We start from the raw sequence: 23,104 nt of genomic DNA on the forward strand, positions 1-23,104 counted from the left end.
GGTATTTTCGATTTTTTTACTGAAATAATCATTGTTACTAATTAGTTCAGCCATGTAAAACAGAATTAGGAATGTTCCAGGATCTCTAAAATATTCATTCTAAAATAATTTTCTAAACCAGGTAAAGCGAGATATACATCCTTCTAGAAATTGTTGAATTTTCTTTTTTTACAGAGCACCAACGATATATTAAAGGGTTCATTATTTCAATTATTTTTTATTAATATTATAATGTTAAACTGATGCTGATTTATTATTTCTGTATAATTGGTTTCTGGCCCATGCATCATAGACACTCTTGTAATATAATTTGAATTATAACAACAGATTCTAAGAAATTCTCCATAGCATAATTTTATATTAATCTATATATTCATAATCAAACGAAAGTTATGAATTTTTTTAAATATATATTGGACATAAAGCAGTGTAAAGAGAAGTTAAACACGGCAAAGTGCGGGAAAGAAGAGAGAAGATCGTATAGGAAGGAAGTTGTAGGGATCGTAGGGCAGAAAATACGCCCATGTGAACAACTCGTGTAAAAAAACGCTGACATGGCTTCCGGCGTTTTTTCACCCCAACCTCAGAGCGTAAAAAAATCACTCGTTTCAATGGGCCCTACACCTTTCCTTTCCTATAATGTGGATGTTTAATTCACTGCAAAGTATCGTGAGTTGAGGCGCATGACTGTTTCACTTATCTATATAAGATGCCATTCTGTCTTGATAAAATTATTCAAAACATGGTTATGTTTAAGCTGGTTAGCTTAAATATTAACCTCTTTTTTAAAAATATTTCCAATAAATAATACGATAAATAACCTTACATTATTTGTAAAACTGACGTGTTTATAAATAAAATTAGGAAGATGAGTTATGTTTGTTTGTGCAATATCAATTGTTTTAAAATTACTATTAATACTACCTTTGAAATACTTTTACTTTAGAATTTTTGTGTATTCAGCAACAAACATTGGTGTGTTGTGCGTAAAAATTCATATAATTTAAAACAATTAAGTTTTATTTATCCGTCTCATCCTACCTGACCCGCCCTCATATCCCATTAGGCGGTCTGTCTTATCCTGCTTTGAAAAATTTATTTATTGTAAAACGGTACTTGATAACTTTTACTTATATAACAACTAAAGAGGCAGTCAATATGGGAGCACGAGAGGGAAAAGTTATTTCACACCAATTTTAATTTATAAAAACTATATAGAAGTACTCTTACGTTTCTAGTCATAGCTAAAAGGAATAAATGCGACTGTTTTAAAACTTCACAAAAAATTATTTTTTCATTCAGAGCTCCTTATATATCTTTAAAACTACCGATAACACTTTAAATGCTATAGGTAAAAGTTTTTTACCAATCTTAAAAGTTTAAAAAAAAAAAAACTTAATAAAACATAATTTAAAGTAGGTTAAATATTCTGAAATATAAGAGGTATCCTAGAGAGTTTACGGTCAATTCCCGAGATACAGTTTTTCAAACGGAAATATTTGTTTTCCAAAAGAATGATTTTAAAGAAAAATCATTATTTCATTAATTTATTTTATCAAACATTATAGAAACTATCACAGGAACAGGAGTACCACTTTTCATGATATTCGCCAAAAAAATTAACAAAATATTGATTTCTCGTTGCTCGGAAAAAATGTTAGTCATATCAAAACCTGATATGATACATGGGTAAAGATACCCATTAGCACCCAAATTGAAGCTATTTGAGTGAATTATATTATAGTTGATAACGCTTATCTTCATAAGAGCAGCTATTTATTCGCCAGAATTAATTCTCAAAGTCATCATTTTGACTTTTGACTGCAAAGATGTATTAGGCTATACATACCCTAGGGATGATCCGTCCCAGGATAGTACAGATGATGGAATGGTTAGACGCATCACGTTATACTCACCTATGTCCACCATGGGATATGTGAGACCGTCTTGCCGTAGACAAGCAAAGGATTGGAAGGGCTCCAGGACTGGATAGCATAGATGCTGCAATCCTCAAGAACAGTGCCCCTTATATCGAGGACGAGTTGTTCAATATATTCAACGAGTGTTTGGATAATGGACACTTTCCAAACAAGTGGAAGATTGCAGACTTGAGACTGCTCTACAAGGGAGGTGGCAAGGATAAGGAAACGCTTACCGACATATATGCCTTCTCCCAGTGCCTAGTAAGATCCTGGAGCATATGATCGTCCACAGCCTTAGACCAATCCTAAGTGCTGCAAGCCATCCACGACAATTCGGCTCCATCCGTGGCAAGGGAACTACAGATGCACTGCTGAGAGTGCGTAGGGTCGAGGAGAAGAGGGTGGAGAAATACGTATTATTGATCATGTTTGACATCTCCCCTGCCTTATACATCGTTTGGTGGCCCCATATACTCCTTCAGCCAACCAACTAACCACGCCCAGTGGTTGCAAGAGCTCAACACTCCAGTAATCTATACTCCATCGTAGGTAGTTACCTCAATAACAGGAGTGGAAGGATAAGAGGTAACTATTACGAGGATAAGAGAAAAATCGTGGATGTCAAAAAAGAGGATGTCCGCAGGGGTCGGTCCCAGGCGGTGCAAGTGCTGGCCGGAGCGATGCCCCTGGATCTCATCCTCAGGGAGGATGTCCTTAAATATGAAGTAAAGAGGCGGGGACCAAAAGCGCTACCGGAGGAACTTCGAGAGAGAATCGGCGAGACTCCAAACTTATGAACGAAAATGCTGCGGGAGGATTCAATAGAGGAGTGGAATAGACGGTGGGTAGCAAGCCAGAAAAGCGCTGCTTAGAGAAAACTCTTCCCTACTGTACTTTCTAGATTGAAGGCTGAGTGGGTCCTCCCGAACTATTGGGTCTCACAGATCCTAACAGGACACGGGGGGTTCCGGGGAAAACTACATAGTTTTGGAAAGAACATCGACTCCCCGGTGCCACACCTGCGGAGTTCCTGAAACAGCAGAACACGTAGTAGTAGATTTCTCCACCATGGAAAGACACCGAGCCAGGCTATTGAGAAAGACCGGGATTTTTGCCCTTGTCGTATCGGACTTCTCCAGTTTGATGGAAGAAGTGAATTATCTTCAGGGAGTTCATTTACGGGTGGAAGGTGGTGGTGGGCACCACTCATTTCAATATGGGGAGGGCTTGACCGCCCGAAATTGGCGAGCCACCGGAAGAGGAGGAAGCTGATCCAGACTGAGACCAGAAGGGCTGGACCAGGCTGGCAAACGGCAGGAGACTGCAGCCTCATCAGTAAGGCACTCAACGCGCTGAGCTGCCCCCCAGTTAACATAGTTCCCTATAAAAATTAAAAGGAACCCCCCTAATATTATTATTGTAATAATAATTTTGTAAAATAAAAATAAAAAAATTGTTGATTTTTGCGCAGTAGTATGCGCGAACCCCAGCGCACTACACCACTGATGCCGCACCCCAAATGCCAGAAATGGCAAATGAGGGGATTTAAAAAAAAAAAAAAAACCCTCTTGACTGCAGCGGCGCTGATTTGAATCTGGCCTGGGTTTAGCATTTATATCTGTGGTGGTCCCACGAAACGAAAACTTGACTTCCCACCATGGTTAGAACAGGTTGGAAAAAAAGTTATTAACACCATAATATATCAATGACCCAATAAATAAACTTTTCTTTTTTTTCATAATCCCAATTATAAAATAGATTTTGCTATAATTTTTCATACCATCCCAAACACTTATCTAGACTCATTTAGCAAAAACTAAGACTCTAGTAATGAAAGAAATAATTCATTTTTATTTCACAGATTACAAATCATGCCCCTGATTACGGTTTTATGAACAACTGAATTCATTTGTTTCGGACTCAGTCTTAGGTTTGGATTGGAGTGCTATTTTCAAGTTGGTGACCATCATCCTTCCGACCATGTCGAAAGTGTCTTGGTATTCTGATTTGCATGTCTTATAGAACCTCGGAGGTCCCGGACACACTGTAAAAAAGGTTTATTACACTTCTTCAAAAAATGTCTTTTAAGTTATGTTATTTTTTTAAAATCCAATAGTACTAACTAAATGGCAGATTTTTCACCAATCTAGGTATTATCGATACCTGATAGGACAAAAGTAGCGCGAGCAAACGACGGCGATGGTCGTATTGTCGCTCTAAGCCAAAATCAAATATAAGGAATATAGTTGAGTGTTCTAATTGAGCATTTGAAGTCCAATAATAAAACTCAACTATACGAGTATTAAGTAACTAAGCAACCATCACATTATAATATTTAATATTATATATTACAATATCTAAATCACTACATTATAATATTTAATAGTAACCATTGAAAGTTATTTGTTAGTTAAATTCCATATTATTTGTAATTAAAGACCTAATGAAATGAAACAATTATAACGCATCTCACGTCAACTCATGTCAAACTATGAAACAAGTAAACTTTTTATACTTCAATGTACGTGCATTTAAGAAGAATAGGTCTCAACAATTGGATAGGAACAGATCTTAGGTATCGTCAGATTTGATCTTTTTTTATCTTTTATAAAAATGCAATTTTTAAGTTTTACAATTGAACAATTGTATTTGCTTAAGAGGAAAGTGTGCGATCGTTCACAACCCGGTGACATTTTGTGGACTTAAAATCATCTTGGAACTACACCTTTTATACTAAATCGAGGTTCTTCTCTGTTAAGTTGTTACTCGAGGGAAAAAAATTGTTTCCGGAGATTTATCTGTGAAGATAGAGGATTATTGTTTGAAAATTGGTGGGTCTTATGGCAAAGGATGTAGAATCGTTTTAAAATGGAAACAAAAATACGAAGGTGTCAAGCTGATTAAAAAAGAGCAGGACAAGTCCGTTTCCTCTTATCGCACATAAATGCTACGGTGGTCAGGAAATAATTCTTATTATTCTCAACGGCGCAACAACCTTTCGATAGTCTTCTCTGGTGGGAGCAGAGACTGGATAGGATAGTCTAGCATTTCTTAGGGCTTAGCAATTCTCATAGCTACCCCTTATTCATCCATTCTCATTACATACCTTAACCAGTTATTTCGCTACTCTCGAGCTAGTGGCATGAATTAACAAACATTCTTAATAATCGCCCATTTATTAAGAATAATATTGCCCAAAATAATGAGGCCAATTAAATAATACTATATTTCGTTAAAAATTCTGGCAAATTTTGGCGACTAGACTGATTTAGTAAATTTGGGTAGCATGAGTGTGCCACTTGACAATTATATTGACAGCGTTTGTGGTATCGGCATCGAATCTTCGGGTTCGGTAAACCTTTATTATTATTACTATTGTAAATTTTTTTATGCAAGACATCAAAGGTTCTACGAATATCTTTGAAATTTCAGAATCCATATTAACGAAAAAAAAAAGGTTCCGTTTCTGCTTAAAATATAAGCGAGGTACAACCTTCGCTTATCGAACGATACATGTTCGCTCGCCTAACCTCTACGGTTTTTGAAAATTTTATTTAATTTTTTCTGGGTCATAACAGTGACATTTGGTCTATCATCAGAGGTTATTGTTATCTTTTAACTCTCAAATATCCATAGGAATGGTTTATTTTCGTTTTAAAATTGAATTTCCCTTAAGAATTCATCATCGTAATTTGAATACCGGCCGAGGACACTAAAGTAGCTGCAATGATGAGAGTGCTCCATTGTCGCAAAGGAATCTTACGGAAAATTTAATTCTGAAACGATTTTGTTATTTAGGAGTTTCCGGTTTTCCACTTTTTATCCATACAAATCGTCAAAATCTACAACAAAAGAAAAAATTGTTTGCTATTTTTGATGATTTACGCCTTCAGAATGGGAGGAATCAAGTATCCGATATAAGCAAGTATCCGATATAAATTCTTCTTAAAATTCCCGGGCTAGGTGAACCAGAGAAGACTTGAAAAAATTTGAAAATTAACAAACCCTTAAAAGAAAGAACAAATGTAACTGTTATGACTAAGTGAACATCAAACATTAATAGAGGTTTGGGAGTGAACATACATACTGGAATGAACACATTGTATACTAAAACCCAATTTGGATTTCTGGTCACTATTTCGGTTAATATAGAACCCTTGTACGATTTCCACTCCTAAGTTATATCATAAGAAAACTTATGATTAAGTAAAGCTGTACTGTTGAGTGCCTACTACCATGTTCATTTCTAAGTTATATAAATAATAAAACCGGTATGTATGTTCCTGTAATCGATATTGGGAGTGCTTTAGAACCTCTGCCTATGTTCTTTCCTAAGTTATATCAATAGAAAATTTATGATGCGATATTGCATGTGATGTAGGGCCTACAGGAAACTATACAAGATTATTAAAATTAATAAATTTACATTTTAGTAATCAAGAAACATTGTCAATCAGATATCTATGCCTTGTCTGTATACTGTAACTATCAGTATACAGATATGATGTGTAATATCAGTCAGAAAATTAATTTTTCATTCGGATATTATATTCCCTTATAGTACAAGAGCCGGGAAGAAAAAAGGCAGTTATCTCATCCCAATTTTTGATTACTTCAATGAAAACTAGATATAATTACTAGTCAAAATTGATGAGTCTGCCAAGTATAGGTAGGGGGAATAAATAAAAAAACACTAAACTTTCATTAGAAGCTCTTAATGAATAATTCTTATCTTATAAACTACCAACAACACTAGAAAATCTAAGAGAACATTTTTTAAAGAAGAATAAATTTGCAGAAATATTAGCCCTAAAAGAGCTATTTACGTCCAATAGTTCTCGAGATACAGCTTTTTAAAAAACAAATTTTCTTAAAAATATACTGAAAGATTAGTAGTAAGTTAATTTATTTTGAGAATTCTATAACTCACGAACTATGTGACGCACAGATGTCTATTAGCATTCAAATTAAAGCTGGTTTAATGGACTATGAAGAAGTTTATGCTCTTTACTTTCGTAGGAATAGTAGTTTTCATGATATTTGCTAAAATAAATTGACTTATAGTTGTTCGGACAATAAGTTTAACTAATAAAAAACTTCATATCAGAAACCATTGGACGTACAGATGTCTGCCAGCGCTCAAATTAAATCTAGTTAAATTTACTACAAAATAGTTATTTATGTTTATCTTTGTAGGAGTAGTAGTTTTATGATATTTGACAAAATAAACTCACAAAATGCTAATTTCTTGTTGTTCGTATAAAATGTTGGATTTTTGAAAAAATATATCTCTAGATCCATAACACGCACACATGTCTGCCAACACTCAAAATAAAGGAAATTTAACTTGCTATAAAGTAGTTTATGACACTTATCTTCGCAGGGGTAGTGGTTTTTATGATATCCACATATGAATATGAATTTGGCAAATGAAAATTTGTCCGAACAACTATAAATCAATTTATTTTAACAACTTTCATGTAAACTATTACTCTTACGAAGATAAACATCATAATCTACTTTATAGCTCATGAAAGTAGCTTTAATTTGAGTGCTAATAGACATCTGTACGTCAAATGGTTTTTGAGATATAAATTTTTCAAAATAAATTCACTAACTACAGATCTTTCAGTACATCCCATACACCTTTTTTATAAAATGTTGCTGTTTAAAAAGCTATATCTCGAAAACTATTTAACGTAAATAACTCTATTAGGGCTCATATTTTAGCAAATTTACTCTTCTTTAAATGACGTTCTCTAAGGTTTTCTTGTATTGTTCCTACTTTTTAAGATATAGAGCTCCGAATGAAAAATTAGTTTTTTTTTTATCGCTTTGAAACAGCCGCCATTTTTTATTCCCCCTACCTATACTTGGCAGACTCATCAATTTTGACTATTACTTATACATAGTTTTCATTAAAGTAATCAAAAATTGGGGTGAGATAACTAGCTTTTTGCTCCTCTTGGCCTCTTGTACTATTATAGTTTTATGTCTTTAAAGTTAATATTTGACAGTATCATAATGAAGCTTCTACCCTAGCTTTAAAATCAAAGTAATCCATTATAGTTACACGTGTTTGGTGGAAGCTAAATCGGAAACAAGGGGAGCCATAAGGTCATCTACATGTTAACAGGTGAGCTAATTTAAATGCTAACTAGGCGAGAAGTGTTCCACCTACCCCTCAGTGAGGAGTTGAGAGGTAGTATCGGTTTAACACTCTTGACCGATAAGTGTCCTTCGTCCTCAGCATCTTCCATGCTCACTATTGATTTTGTTTCGAACATCTGCCTCAAAGTTTCCACTGAAAAAAAAAGAAGTTTATTTTGACGTTTTACTGAACCACACTTAACAATGTATACGCTACCGCTACTCTAAGGTTCTAATTAGAAAAACTGTAGTCAATCAAAATGTGAAGAATTCCTACACAATAATTTAAAAATAGAGTCATGATCCTCAATCATAAAACTAAACATACTATATTACATTGTATATATTATTACATACACGATATAATTCTTGTGATTCAATAAACCTTTCTCCTTTGCCCACGTGCCGTCATTAGCGAAACACACTGCTAATGAAAAGTTCGTTTTAAGTTATTGCTAATTAAAAATTAAATCTGTACCACTGCAACCTATGAAAGGTCAGGGGTGTAGTACTATTACTAGACTAACGGTTGTGCACGGAGGAGATTTGTTCAGAATCACCCTGGACCGCCCGATTTTTACCATTTTATGTGGCTGGGCTGACCCCGGAGGGTTGACTCAACGGCAACATTAAAACAGATAATTATCTGCCCAGCCGGATTCAAACCCAGGTCCTTGGAGTTAGTAGTCCATTTCCTTACCAATGGGCTATCCACTCCGATTGCTCATTAAAAAAGTGAATTTCAGGAAAAAGACTTTGTGTATTATTTACATATTTTAGACATAATAGTCCGAAAAAAATGATGTAGTTAAGGCTGAGAATAAAAGAGAAAAATATTTCTATTTATAGGTTTGTTAAGTATGTACACAAAAATCAAACTCAAACTAGAGGAAATAACATAATTAAATCACATTACAAACACAGTGTTGATTCTGTTGAATTATAAAATAAAAATTTAAAATTATAAAACAAGAGGTCGCTTTTATAAAAATACCATTTCCATTTAAATTTATGCCTATAGTGAAGACAATATAGGAAAAAATTGCCATTATACAAACTTTTAGTTTTGTAAAAATTCAAAAATTCTAAAAATTAATAGAGTGAGGGAGAGAAAATTTCTTACAATGTATGAATTGCTTCATACTTAATAATAATAATTATTTAATAATAAATTAAATTAAACAAGTATGTTTTGTTTGTAATTTTTTTATCTTTTTTCATTTTTCGAATGTATTACTTATTTCTTTTTAAATTGATTTATTTCATAATTTATCTTTATTATTTTTTATTACTCAATAATTATAACATTTTAAATAGTTAGGGGGTGTCTTATATTTTGCATAAATATCTCTGCCATCTCTCCACTAGTATTTAGTACTACATTTTTCAAATGCTAATTCTTGATGAAATCAACGTTAAATCTCTTTCCCTCACTTATAATGGAAGAATAAGATAGGTTTTAAATCGGGTTAATTTATAGATGTGATTATTGCTCGATAATGTTAACAAATTGCGATTAATTAAACTAATGCCATACTTAATGTTTTTGCGATTTTAAGTAGTGAAGTAGAGAGAAAAGATAATACAGAGAAAACATTGTTCACAGGGGAGAAAAAAAACTTAGGAGGTTACAATACCTTTAGTGGCTAAGAAGAGGAAGTAAAATGGGGAGGGAGAATAGGCTGCCAGGAAAAATGAAGCCGAAAATGCGAGCCTTATGATAAACTCCAGGGTCATAGCAGAGGAATAGGAGCCAATCATTGACTGCCTTCTTTTTAGTTTAATAGCGGACATCCAATTAACCGCAACGGAGGAATAAGAGCTGAAGGCGAGGTAAATACCCCAATTTTTCGCTTCACTTTTGTTTTAAAAGATAGTAGGGTATGTCTCCCCTCCCTTCTATTTAGTGTGGTGTTAGCTTAGTGTTTCAAACCTTTGAAACGTTAAAAAAAAAACCTTGCGTAGTTGAACAAATTAACCAATACTATCATTTTTAGTGAAACCACGAATACATTTTTCAAATAACAAATTATAAACCTAACCTACTTAAGTGGAATGGTAATCAATTACTTTTATTTTAGTAAAGTTTAATATAGGTATACCTGGAAGTAAATTTTTGTTTGTATACTAGAAAGAGGGCTGTAACATTCAGTTCCTTTTTTGGAAAAAAAAAAAAAAAAAAAAAGATTATTTGAGAATTGGTACGTGACAATAGCAATAGTAACTTTTTACGTCTTTAATAAAAAATCAATATGATTTTCTTGTATACGCTGGTATTTCCCAAGTTTCGGGGAACGTCCAAAGAATCAGGCATTAGAACATCACATTATTAATCTTTTTTTTTAATGTTTAGGAATATTGGTCATCAGCAATATAAGGATTTTGACGAATTACTAGGTGAATACTGCCATTGAGAAACGACTGTACTGTGAACCCAAAAGTGTAGAATAATCTTACCGTCATCAACGTAGTCTGACCTGTAAATGCTCTTCATATAGTTTGGGTCTGGCTCCTCGATGTTAATCTGTCCCTTATCTTTCTCATCCGATTCTTCGAGTAGTTGGGAAGTCTGAAATAATGAGGGTAGTAACAACATTCCATGCCAAGAAACGAGGCATTAATTATCTGTAAGAAAAGATTCTAAGGATGGTGGAAGGCTACTAAGATTTTTCCAAGTTCTCATTGTTTAGCGGTTCTACAAAATGTACTTAACACTGTTCAATAAGAAACTTCATCAGGTATGAATTCATTCTAATCTGTTTAAATATATCATATACTAATAGATACTTGAACATCGTTGAATTTATTGTGGAACAACAACATCCACTATGAAATTTAAACCAACAAGCGGTGCAAAACATTGGAAAGTTTAATTTGGCAATCACCATGAATTTTCGTGGCTCCATGGAATTAGAAACGTTGTATTTAGTTAACTAGACGATTGGAACCATTAAGGAGAAACACTTGATGACATTTCTGTTTGTTTAGCAATATCGTTTGCTATTTATCCATTTCTGATCTATTCTATTCCAGTTCAAAACAAAACGTACAGAATTATTTTATTTCTTCAACAACAAGTGAATTTCGATTTTTAGTGATTAATGTATAGAGAGCTATAATTTTGGTGGCATGAAAATGTGTAAAGATCTAAAGCAGGTATGCTAGGTGTAAAGCAGATTCATTAACAGAAGATATGGTATAACAATATTATGTTATAATACCCAGAGTACCTACCTATATCTAGTTTTAGAGAGGGCAAGCCAAAGTCAATCAGGTTTACATTTCTGCACGGAAATGGTGAATGAAACCAAAATTTTAATGAAGTTATTTATAAGTATAGCAGTGCTTTATTAGTTATTACAATTATTTGATAGGGGAAAAAAATTAATTTTTATTAAATTAATATTTTTTCTTCTTTTAGGGGAGGTAGCTGCCCCCTTCTCCCTCCCCCTGGGTACTCCCATGAATTAAAAGTATCTTAAAATACCACAAAAAGCCATGTAACATATCAGCACAGGTTAAAAATCACGAAAAGTGATAAGAATGGGGGAAAAGAAAACAAAAATCGTCTATTCAGGGAAAAACCTTTTTTTTCCAATACATGGAAGAAAAAAGGTTTTACTATTAACCAATTCGGCATCTTTCCAATTTAGTTGCAAAGTTGCATAGCCTTCGTTAAAGGTTGATTCAGATTTGAACAGAAAAAAAGCTTTGTAGGAAGTATAATTTCGTTAAATATTATAGGTACAACTTTTTTGGAAAGATCCCTTCAACTGATAAACGATTAGAATGAAGAGCACTAAGCTGACCACGGAAGAAATAGAGGATTACCTAAGCCAAGGCCAAACAGGTGCAACAACATCCGTTTAGCCAGATGAATTGTACTTTATTATCATCACTCAAAAATTGAAATATATCAAACAGTGAACAATAATATATAATACATAAACTAAGTACTACAGAAAAAACAAAATTGTGAGAAAAATAACCCTGAAAGGAAATGTATCTTCGTTTAGAAGATGTCATAAAAACCTTACTTATAAATACACAAATCAAAAAAATTTTGCACCCTTCATTCTTACGAAAATAACAGTTTCCAGCAACAAAGACAGATTAATGGGTCGAAATCTCAACATCAGAAGTTTCTAGATTAACAACAAAGTAATACTGACAAAATAAAACTAACAATTCCTAAAAAGGGAAAACCTGTTTTTTATTTGTTTTGTTTTTTCAATTTTTATTGAATAAATATTATTTGTGTTATTATAAAGTTTAATAATGGTAGAACAACATCTTTTGCTAATAGCAGAATTTATATTTTAATGTAATAGGAACCAATGTAGGTACATTAAAACAGAGTAGTGCAAATCCCTTCGTAAAGAAATATGATTTCTCGTATTGATTTGTATGTGTGTTTACAGTTTAATTTTGACTGTATTATATTAGATCTGAGCATAATAGGCGGCAAATTTTATTATTAATGTGAAACTAAAATTCTGGTATACTAATTAAAATTAATAATGGTTTTAAAATGTTTAGCAATAGGTTTAATAGTTTTAATAGAAGATTAATAAAGATTGTCCTTAATAATGCCCGAAACGTTGCAGATTTAACCTGAATTAATTAAGAATCGTTGAGGCTGCATCGATATATTTTATTACATTGAAAAAAATGCAATATCTGAGAACAAAAACCAAAGCAATAAACGGGAACAAGTTACAAAACTGTTTTTGAGTTATCAAACTTATTTTTTTAATATCAGATATTTATTACTATAAATAATAACCTATAAAAAATTGTAAACTCTTTCAAAACAATTTGTATTGTATCATTAGGTTTGTTATTTAAATGTTGTATCGCATTTGTTAGTGATATTAATTACTTATTGTATTGAATATCGGCCGAATAAATCACTATCAAATTAGTGGCCTTCAACAGAATTGCTTTAGAAATCTAATTTGATCAGTACCATGAAATAAAATACAACATCTTTAAAAAATTTAGTTGAAAAGAAACTCTCAGATATCAAAGCTATAATACAATAAAAGAATCTATAAATACAAAATGGGCCATTTAATAATTAAAAAGATAATGACAATCTAAATTGCTATACCTAGCGTTAAGATTTTGATTTTTATATCTTTGCATTATTTCAATAAGCCCACAAATTTTAATAGAATTCTATTTTAGATCTTTTTCATGAGCTATTTGTAATTATTGTTGGTGTATTTTGTTGTCATATTGTTTATTTGAAAGGTTTATATTAAACAAACTACGTTGACGTGCTATCAAAGTCAAATAGCATTTCAAACCTAAACCCAGAACGTTAATGTACCTCATATCGTACATAATAAAAAAAGGGACAGTCATCATTGCTCGAACTCTAAACAACGACTTCTAACAAGCTTAAATGAATATTCATCACTTAATAAAATAAACAATAAAGTACTGACAATAGGAAAGCCGCCAGAGAACTCAAAAACCGAACAAGAGCCACAAGTCGGGTATTTCTAATGAACACTACCTTAGAATAAATAACTTCAGAATGTTCCGGGTATAAAATAAGGAATGAAAAAGACGGTAAAAATAGCAAATATACCGTATACTTATACATATGCCATGTTATAACTAACAATTTGACCGTCTGAAAACCTGCGGGTGCATCCTCAATGCACTTTTTCCATTACGCTCAATCACCATTTTTTCCTTTCTTTATGAGGCTCGGTGGAGGTGCCAGGACCCACAGGGTCGACTCTCAGCTACAGTGTGGCAGAAAATAATTATCTGCTATCGCCGAATTCAAACCCAGGTCCTTGGAGTTGATATTATAATGTCTTACAACTGTGCCACCGCGCTCCCTAAAGTAAATGTAAAACAAAGAGAAAAACAACTCCTGAGTTGGCCTGGTTAGTGGCAATATTATAGTACAATATAAAAGCTAAAACCTAGATAAATGAATGAGGAAAGGGGTAATGGTAGACAAAAATGTGAGGGAACTTGAAGTTTGGATGAATTACGATTAAGAACGAAATACTATCACTTTTAACATCATTATCTCTACATTTTTATTTGCCCTCAACAAATATTCTTGTGAATGATTTCGAGTTACAATTTTTTTTTTTTTCATTCAGATATATATATAACATTATACAGATGAAATTATGCTGTATTCTACGATATTGGTAACTAAGATTAAATTAAATGATATTGGACTAAAAAACCGTGTAATGAGGATTATATACTGAAAGACACTAATGAACAATATATATATATTTGAAATAAGATTGGCATTCGTGCAAATCGTGCAATAAAAATTTTGAAAATCGTAAAACCATCAAATATAAATAAGATATGTATTCTTTGAATACATATCTTATTTATAACTAACGTTTATTTCTGCCTCTCTATTTATATTATGAGCGGCACAGATAATACGAAACACATTATGGTACAATAACTTTTATAACATCAGACCTTTTATAACTGAGAACGGGGATGAACTTCTTATAAAATTCAAAGTTTTATTCTGAAATTGTATTTTCTATTTATTTATTTATTGAAATTTACAACTGTATATAAAATACAACAAGCAAATTTGAAGTCAGATCATAATGATATGATACAGCGTGTAGAGAAACTACCCAGTAGTAGAACTCTAAAATCTGAAAATTTAAATTTGAAAAACATATTCGACCATCATTTATGATGCGCTACTTAGTCTCACTGTTGCGGCCAACATATGGTTCACAAATCAATTATTGAAACATGTGATTTTTATTAACGTCAAAAACAAAACAACTTCTTTCTTTTGTTTTTTAAACTAAAAAATAGACAGACAACTTCTTAACGTCTCACCGCGCACACGTATCATCTCCTATATCTACTCACTACGCACTCGTAGTTACCAGCATTCTGGCCATCTTCGACAGCTGAATCATCTTCGGCTGATACGGCGGGCGGACTTCTTCAACTCATCCTCCAAGAGGACACGGCGGGCGGACGTACGTCCCTTTTGTCGATCTACTTCAACGAGAACATCCACTCAGAACAACCACAACCGGGGCCCCACCAATCACCGGTGAAATAAGACTTTTTTTTCTCTCTTTTTGTATAATTCATTTAATTTTGTAATAGTTCTAAGATTTATTTTTTTTCTAGTTTGTATATTCTTATATATTTTGTGTTCCGTTTATTATGTTTACTTATTTAAAAATTAAAAATAACATATTTCGACCATTTCTTTTCTTTTCACGGTTGGGCTAGTAAAGGTTCCTTTTGAACCCCTACCCGCCGTAACACTCACTATTCCTGTTTTCCAAAATATAGAATAGGGGTTGGTGATATTTCTGGATAAAAACTCCAAATAAATAAAGAAGTCATTTTCAAATAAGCAAATATATATATTTTTCTACCCAGTACTTTCTTCTGAAATAATTTGATGAATACTTACGTAAGAATTCCCCAAACACGTATGTTAAATTTATATAAAGATATGTTTAAAGTGACCACAGAAAAGCTTAATTCCGAATAAAATTATTGTGGTATTGTAATGTACTCGTATTTGAAACTCTAAGAAATTAAAATTGTTGGGGATTCTTTTTTGTTTTTTCTCAAACATAAACATAAATACATACATCAGGCAATCGATCGTAAAAAATAGTAACTGAACTTTTTTAAAAATTGAAGTTTTTGGCATCACCAAACTTTTTTTTTTAATTTTGAAGTTTTTTAAGAATCTTTATGAAATTTTTTTTTTAAGAGAGGAGTATTGATATCAAGTTATGGTGATTCCTATTAGAAGGTAAAGGATTATAGTTAATGAACATTTTAAGAATGTTAAAGTTTTCATTTTGTTAGATACCATAAAATACGTCCAAAGGCCTAATATTATGTTTGTCAAATAAAGTAAGAGGATTTCCTGACTTGAGCAGTGAAGAATTAGAGGTTTCCCATTGCTTAGGGTGGTCCTTACGCAAGCTGTGAAAAATGCTGTTCATTATCATATTCCAACTGTGGATGGTTTTCTATCGACAAACTTATTTTAAACATTTCTTTTTTTTTTTTTTTTTTAACAAAACTTATTCATTTTGAATTTTTTTTTCTCTTTAAAAGCTAGATTTGGAGTAAAAGTAAATCTCAGAGAGGAAAATAACTAAGAGGAAGTTATTTGCTAAGGAAACTGTGCCCCGAACACATGTTTATTGGATATTGATTCGTTAGGTCGGAGAAATCAGGGTTTGTTTTTTTCATCATGAGAACTTGCAAACACATTAAAATTATTTTATTCTATTTTTTTCATGACAGATCATCAAATAAGCAATTATATACAAACAAAATTTATATCATGCTAAATAATACACACTTTGAAATATCATGCAAAATACCACCAAAATGTGCAGTTTCATGTAGAATAAAATTGCGTTAAAACAGCCAATTTGATATGGTTCAGATGAATAAATTTAATCAAAGTTTGAGTAGTTGATTAAAATATGGAATTGTACGATGATGCTCAATCTACTTATCGCATTATATCCAAAAAACATAGCAAACGTATACACATACAATAACTTACCAGATGAAGAGGACGAAACAATTTTTTATCGGCACGAGACAACTCAAATGGTTCGTATGTTCCACACCTAAATAATAAAATAAGATATTAGTATAATGAGTGAAAGAAAAACAATTAATGTAAAATGAATTTTAAACTAAATATCACTGTATTTTGAACTAATATATACTACGTAATGAAGAATTTAAATGGGAAGCCATTTGTATATCACCTTAGATATCTCAGATTAGATAAAATATTGAACAGTATACAAGCCCTTCTTACAAAACTAAACGTTAATTTTTAAAAATGAAAGATTAAAAAAAATAAATCAAAAAAACAAGATATCATAGTCAATAAAAGGACCCTCCATAATTCAAAACATAATTATTAATGGTACTACAACCCTATAAGGCTCAGTCTGTCAATCACTTAGGCTGAACTGGACAATTTTTTTTTTTAAAGCAATGCACAGTGAAGGTGATGTTTGCCTTGTTATCTACAGGTGACTAACCTATTCTAACCATGAGGGAGAGGGGGTCAAGTTTGTCATTTTGTGGAACCACCACTTAAAAAAAATCAACGCCCGGATTCGAACCGGCACCACCCGCAGATCTCAGAATGATAGACTTAGGTCTAACCATCTGAGCTACGGATGGCCTCAGACAAAACTTAAACATTTTCCTAACAAATACAATAGAGTTAAAACATATCATCGAATTAATCCCATACTTTAATATAAATTCTAAATTAGTACCGAAAAAAGAAACTGATCCTGTACAAAACAGTGATACGTCCAATTATTTCTCATATATATATATATCGTTCTTTCCTAGTCTGGAGAAACTGCTGAAAATAAAAGAGTTCTTAGAAGAATCCATGGGTCCAATTTATTATCGGGTGATATTTTTGTAAAGACAAAGTTAATTTCGTATCTATAAGCTGCAAATTATAAGCTTTAGAACTGACAAAATAATGAAATTAACTTATAATTATTGATTATTTCAAAAATTTCTCAATATTGAAGCGTTGCTTTGGTTCTGGTATAGAATTTTAAATAATTCATTTAAAGTAATTAAGAATAGGAATGATTAAATCCGATACAAACTGCTTAGCCTTTTGATATTTGTCATAAAATTTAAAATCCTTGCTATAGGTCGATGGGAATGTATCCAATTTTCGCTGAACTTTTCTATTCATTTTTTGTTAATGCCAAGAAAAGATCTTAAATGATTGCTTATTCAATCGTAAATTTGAGAGTGACCTGTTGCCTGAAAACATGTGCTAGGCTAAAGTGTAGAAACATATGCAATTTATTTTTAATTCAAAAATTGAGAATTGTTTGCATCAAAATAATTGACTCAATAAATTTTTTGATGAACAGTACAAACATTTAAGTTATAAAACGTGAGTGAAAAGCACCGGGCTTAAATTAGCACTATTCCTATTAAGTAAAATGTTACTCAATACACATAATTTCTATTATTACAATTACCTCGTACTTTGCTCCAGCCGAGGTATCCTATTTCGTAATAGGATATAGTATCAATCATCTTGAATTGATCTCCATTTTCTAATTACTGATATAAACAGCTGTTCTACTATGGATCCCTGAGATCACCGAAGTACGAGACTTATAATAAAGTTGGCTCTGTAATCTAAATTTCCTTCATACATTCATTAATACTTAAGCGCCAAGTGAAATTTCGACTAGAAAACCAAGTGAGTATACTCGTTGACACAGCTTTCACTTGGAATAAAAATAAAATAGTATACATTTAACATCTTCATGAAAATAAATGACAAAAAAATGGAAATAATGTTTATATTACGTAGTGAAATGTGATGAAATAACTTATATTTATGCCATGTGATAATTTTATTAATCCATAGTTTTTTTTTGTACTATGTGCATTTTCAATCGAGGAGAATGAGGTTCTTTGAGGAAAGAATGTAATGTGGGTAAGTTGGAAGAAAAAGTGAAGCTCAAAATGAGGGCAGTATGTGCCTTTCAGAGACGTGGCACAGGAGTGGGGGAATACTACGAGCCAATCACTGACTGCCTTCTGTTTCAGTTTAGATTACAGTGGCGACTTGTAATCTTCCTGTTGGTTATTTGTGTGTGCATAACACTCGAATATATTAAAAGATTATTTGTACTAATAAAGCAATGAAAATGTAGATTTTTTTCATAAAGTTATTTTAATGCGTAATTTTTTTAATGTTACAGTATTACCCAACCAAACCAAAGAAACCAAAATATTGATTCTTCACCTTTCCAATAAGCTAAAAAATATTAGTTGAAACTGGCAGAGGTATATCATTTTGGGCGATATGATCCACAGACATACCACCTGAGAGATTATCATCATGAATATTAATTAACTTCGTATTTTTTATGATGAAATGATACCGCTGGTACGTCTCTGTCGTTATCTTTCCCACGTTAGGCCGATATTAACATTTTACTTTCGTACTAAACTGTTGGATCCTTAAAATGTCTTTTACACTCTTTTAAATTCCTTAATTCAGAATTTCAATTAATATTTTTCAGATATATCTTCAGGTGGTACTCAGTACTATCTCGTCACCTTATTTTCAGCTGTCGCCTTCCGCTCGGACCTAAATTCAAATAAATACGAATTAGTTTATGATGTCAGATTATGAAACATATATCGATGGAATAGTTCATAAGTATCAATCTTCTGTTTTATATCTCTCTTATAAAAATTTAGAGATTTTTGCAATTGATATTCCTTTCCTAAACAAATACATTTTTAAGTACACTAGAAAGTAATAGTAATGTGAACCTTCTCCATCAACGTACAGAGATTTAAGACAAAGCGAATAGTTTAGGTCAACCAAAGTCCCTCCTAATTGGTATCTACAATGATGATAATAATAGTAATAATAATAATAAAAGCCTAACAAACCCGAAGGTTCGATGCCGATACCACCAAACGCTCTCTGCATAAATCCTTCCAGTGATGCCTCTCCAAACCCAATTCCACTAAATCTGTTTTAAAGCAATCCTCCCATCTATGTTTCGGTCTACCCCTCGGACGTTTACCCGTTGGTTCAGTGTTTATTAGCATTTTAGTGATCCCCTCGTTACTAAGCCCTACAACCTTACATGCCCATCTTATACGCTGCAATGCTGTAACTTGAATTATATTTACCGGGTGTAGGTCCCTTAATTCAGCGTTGTGTAATCTCCTAAATTCTCCCGTTGATTCATCTTTTTTCGGTCCGAATATTTTGCGTAATACTTTATTTTCGAAAACCTTAAGCGTCGTTCTTCCCGTAGTGTAAGAGGCCACACAATGATGATAATAAAATCAAATTAATTATAATAAAAAATCGACGAATTCTAGGGAATGACAGCTCTTTAAGGTCGAATAAATGTGGAACAAACAAACAAATTTTAAGTTTTAAAATTGCAAATCTTCGTTCCTCTCTCTATCAACCAGATTGCCATTACCAACCTAATTTTTGTATATATCTTTCCAAATAATCGCATCCATTGACCTTCATTATTCGTGCTGTGGTATATTCTCCTGATCAGTTACTATTTGTCTCTTCACTTAATTATCAATCCGCTCCCATTTATAAATAATAAATTATATTTTAATGAATTCCTTGTCAAATTGATCTATACGCGGTTTACTTTTGCCAAAATATGTTTTTTTTATGGATTTGATTGCGCTGAGTACGGGAAAAGTATGAAAAAATCTGTCACATCTGGTTCAAAAAGTTTTTACTGAATACATTAAAATAAACAATAGCATGGGATATAAAAAGAAAAAAAATTGATATGATCCATTTTATTTTCTATTTTGAAATTTTCTTGATCTGTTTATCTTAAAATAGATCAGCATGGGTATGGTATATACTATTACCTTCGTCCTAAAAATCTTTATTAAAAACTATCCCAAGTGACTTGTTCGCCCCCATTTACATTTTTTTTTTTTTAACAAATCAGCAATATTTTTTCATAATTTTCATCTTTATGATTTCCTAAAAATCCCTGGACGACCATTCGAAAGTGATTCCAAACATGTTTTTCTTTAGTCTTTTTCTTTAGTTTATAAATGTCATTGTTTTTATTATTAACTTTACTATTATATTTTATTAAAATTTATTATTTATTATTTAATTTTTTTAATTTATAATATTGTATATAGTTAGGGATGTCTAGTGAATGGACTATGATCCCCCCATAATCAATTATTTAAAAAAAATGTACCTCGTACATTAACCATGTAAGGTTCACCAGGCCGATCTGGTATTAAATAAATAAAACTATTCCGTATACCAACATAACTCCTTATAATTTATATTTAAAATTGTGGCTGTTATTTATTATTAATTATGAACGTTTTATAGTGTGTATTATCAATTTATTTTGTTTGTCTTTTATTTTATACATATTACAGCCGTTTGACTGGAGACAGCGACTCAAAAGGGAATACCAGGATATTTTGTTTAAAGGGGATATCCTCGGGGCGACTGGGAAGACTGTCCATGAGATCCCACTGAAGCAGGACACGGTGACATATGGAAAGGAAAGAAGATACCCACAGGCACCACATCCGGGAGGAACTCGAAAGTTTAAAACGACAGGGAATCATTATGTATAGTACATCCCCATACAATAGTTCACTGTGAGCGGTTAAAAAGAAGAGTGCGCCAGGTAAAACTAAAAAAAAGTACAGAGTGGTGATAGATTTCAGGAAGCTGAACGAGAATACCATTGACAAAAAGTATCGGATCCCCAGATTTGAAGACATTTTAGACAGGGTGGGCGGGGCGACGGTATTCAGCACACTGGACATGAAGGCGGGGTATCATCAAATTAAAATGCACCCTAATGATCAACACAAGATGACATTCACTTTTGAAAGGGGTCACTATGAGTTTATAAGGATGCCGTTTGACCTCAAAAACGCCTCCATAACCTTTCAGCGCCTGATGGACGAGTTTCTGAGAGGAATTGATGAATCCGGAATGGAGGAAATAATTAATGACAAGAAGAGACAAATTATTTGGAAGACGAAAACCACCGGAAGGACCAAAATTAAACATAGTGAGTACGGGAAAAGTAAAATAACGACGATCTGGTCGCAACCAGGCGTGAAGAATGCATCACCTGTATGTTGGTAACGAAACCGTTTGGGAGAAGATCAAGCGGCTATGGCGTGATGAACAGATTAGAATGGACAGGGCATTCATTCGTTGCAAACTGATGGTGGAAACCCTTCTGGAAGAAGAACAAAAACGAGAAATCACCTTAGCGTATCATCAGGGTAAGACAAATCACCGGGGAATCCATGAGACTATGCAAGCGTAAAAGAGGAGATACTTTTGGTGGGGAATAAGGAAGACTACATCAAAGGTTGTAGGAAGCTGCGAGGTTTTTCTACGCACTATAAGTCCGACACACATCCGCCTAAAGTAAAGGAAGCACCACTCAAAGATTTACAAATCGACACATTTACATGGAATGGGTACAAATGGACCGTTCATATTGAACAACTTAAAGTCCCATTAACCGAAACACTTGTGCAAGAGTAATCTGGAGTGTCCTCATCTCAACTTATCTGTTATGTTATGTTTTCTTAAGTGGTGATTTAATTTTTTTCAATTTATCTTTGATTATGGCGATGCACTGAATAAATTATGTTGCTTTTTTTTTAATTGCATAAATTCATGATTTTATTTTTGTTTTGCTTTACTTTTAGTTTGTAATATGAGTTTATGAGGAGTGTCAATGTTTTGTTTTCCTATAATCCGTCCTCCTCCGAATGCCTTCTTTAATCTTTCTTTGATGACCTTCCATGAGGTATCTTCATCTGATTTAGGATACTTCTTTTTACACGGCAGACTACCGTTGCTTTCAGTGCTTTTGCATCCTCGCCTCCTGTAGGTCCTCCGACATCTTCGCTTCTATTCGCCCCATTAGGCGATTGCCCTTTTAAAAAATGATTTAATTCTACGGTCTCTCCGGTGAATTTGTCTTGGTCCGACACCGCCTTTCATACCGTCCGACCTTAATCCATTCTAGCGTCGTGGCATGAAATTGCGCTACAGAGACTTCTGGTAGTGGTTGAATCTCTTGTGGAGGTGGGTTGCCAGCTGCTAAAGTTTGTTTTGGTTTATATTCTCCAGGTTCAGAACTGCTCTTCTCACTATCCCGTTGCTGGTCATAATTCAAAGAGAACAATGAAAATAAAATTTCTTTTAGACGTAAAATTACTCCGGTATCTAAAGTTCCCGGGTTTCGGCACCAGTTAAGTATCGGAGAAAGCAAAATGTCAAAAAAGAGAAGAAGGAATAAGATCTAACACGTTTGAACTGCTGTAACATACTGGCTTTATTGGGTTCGGTGTATCTCTTCATAAAATTCGATCAGCTGATCTCAGTCAGCTGATATTGAAGTAACAACTAACTGACTAAGGCTGTAACTCCCCCGCCCCACCAG

At 32.9% G+C, this 23,104-nt stretch overlaps 1 protein-coding gene across 3 annotated transcripts in view; it reads right to left on the reverse strand.

Annotated features, from left to right (window-relative positions):
• Nucleotides 1-3,750: 3,750 nt before the first annotated feature.
• LOC106681811 (uncharacterized) overlaps nt 3,751-23,104 on the reverse strand; it is a 25,756-nt gene continuing 6,402 nt past the window's right edge. Inside the window, exons 1-5 of one of the 3 annotated variants that reach the window (XR_001343310.3) lie at nt 18,119-18,421; nt 16,645-16,711; nt 10,530-10,641; nt 8,104-8,226; nt 3,751-3,966 (exon numbers count right to left, since the gene is read on the reverse strand). Coding sequence is in view for 2 of the 3 variants with exons in the window: in XM_014422333.2 (XP_014277819.1) it covers nt 3,812-3,966; nt 8,104-8,226; nt 10,530-10,641; nt 16,645-16,711; nt 17,732-17,823 (549 nt within the window). In the remaining variant the exon portion in view is untranslated. Of the gene's footprint in view, nt 3,967-8,103; nt 8,227-10,529; nt 10,642-16,644; nt 16,712-17,731; nt 17,900-18,118; nt 18,422-23,104 lie in introns of those variants that run through there. The other 2 variants (XM_014422333.2, XM_014422334.2) reach the window with 2 other exon arrangements.

Source organism: Halyomorpha halys, unplaced genomic scaffold (assembly GCF_000696795.3).
Source record: "Halyomorpha halys isolate HHAL.00 unplaced genomic scaffold, Hhal_1.1 Scaffold366.1, whole genome shotgun sequence".
NCBI classification, from domain to species: Eukaryota; Metazoa; Arthropoda; class Insecta; order Hemiptera; family Pentatomidae; genus Halyomorpha; species Halyomorpha halys.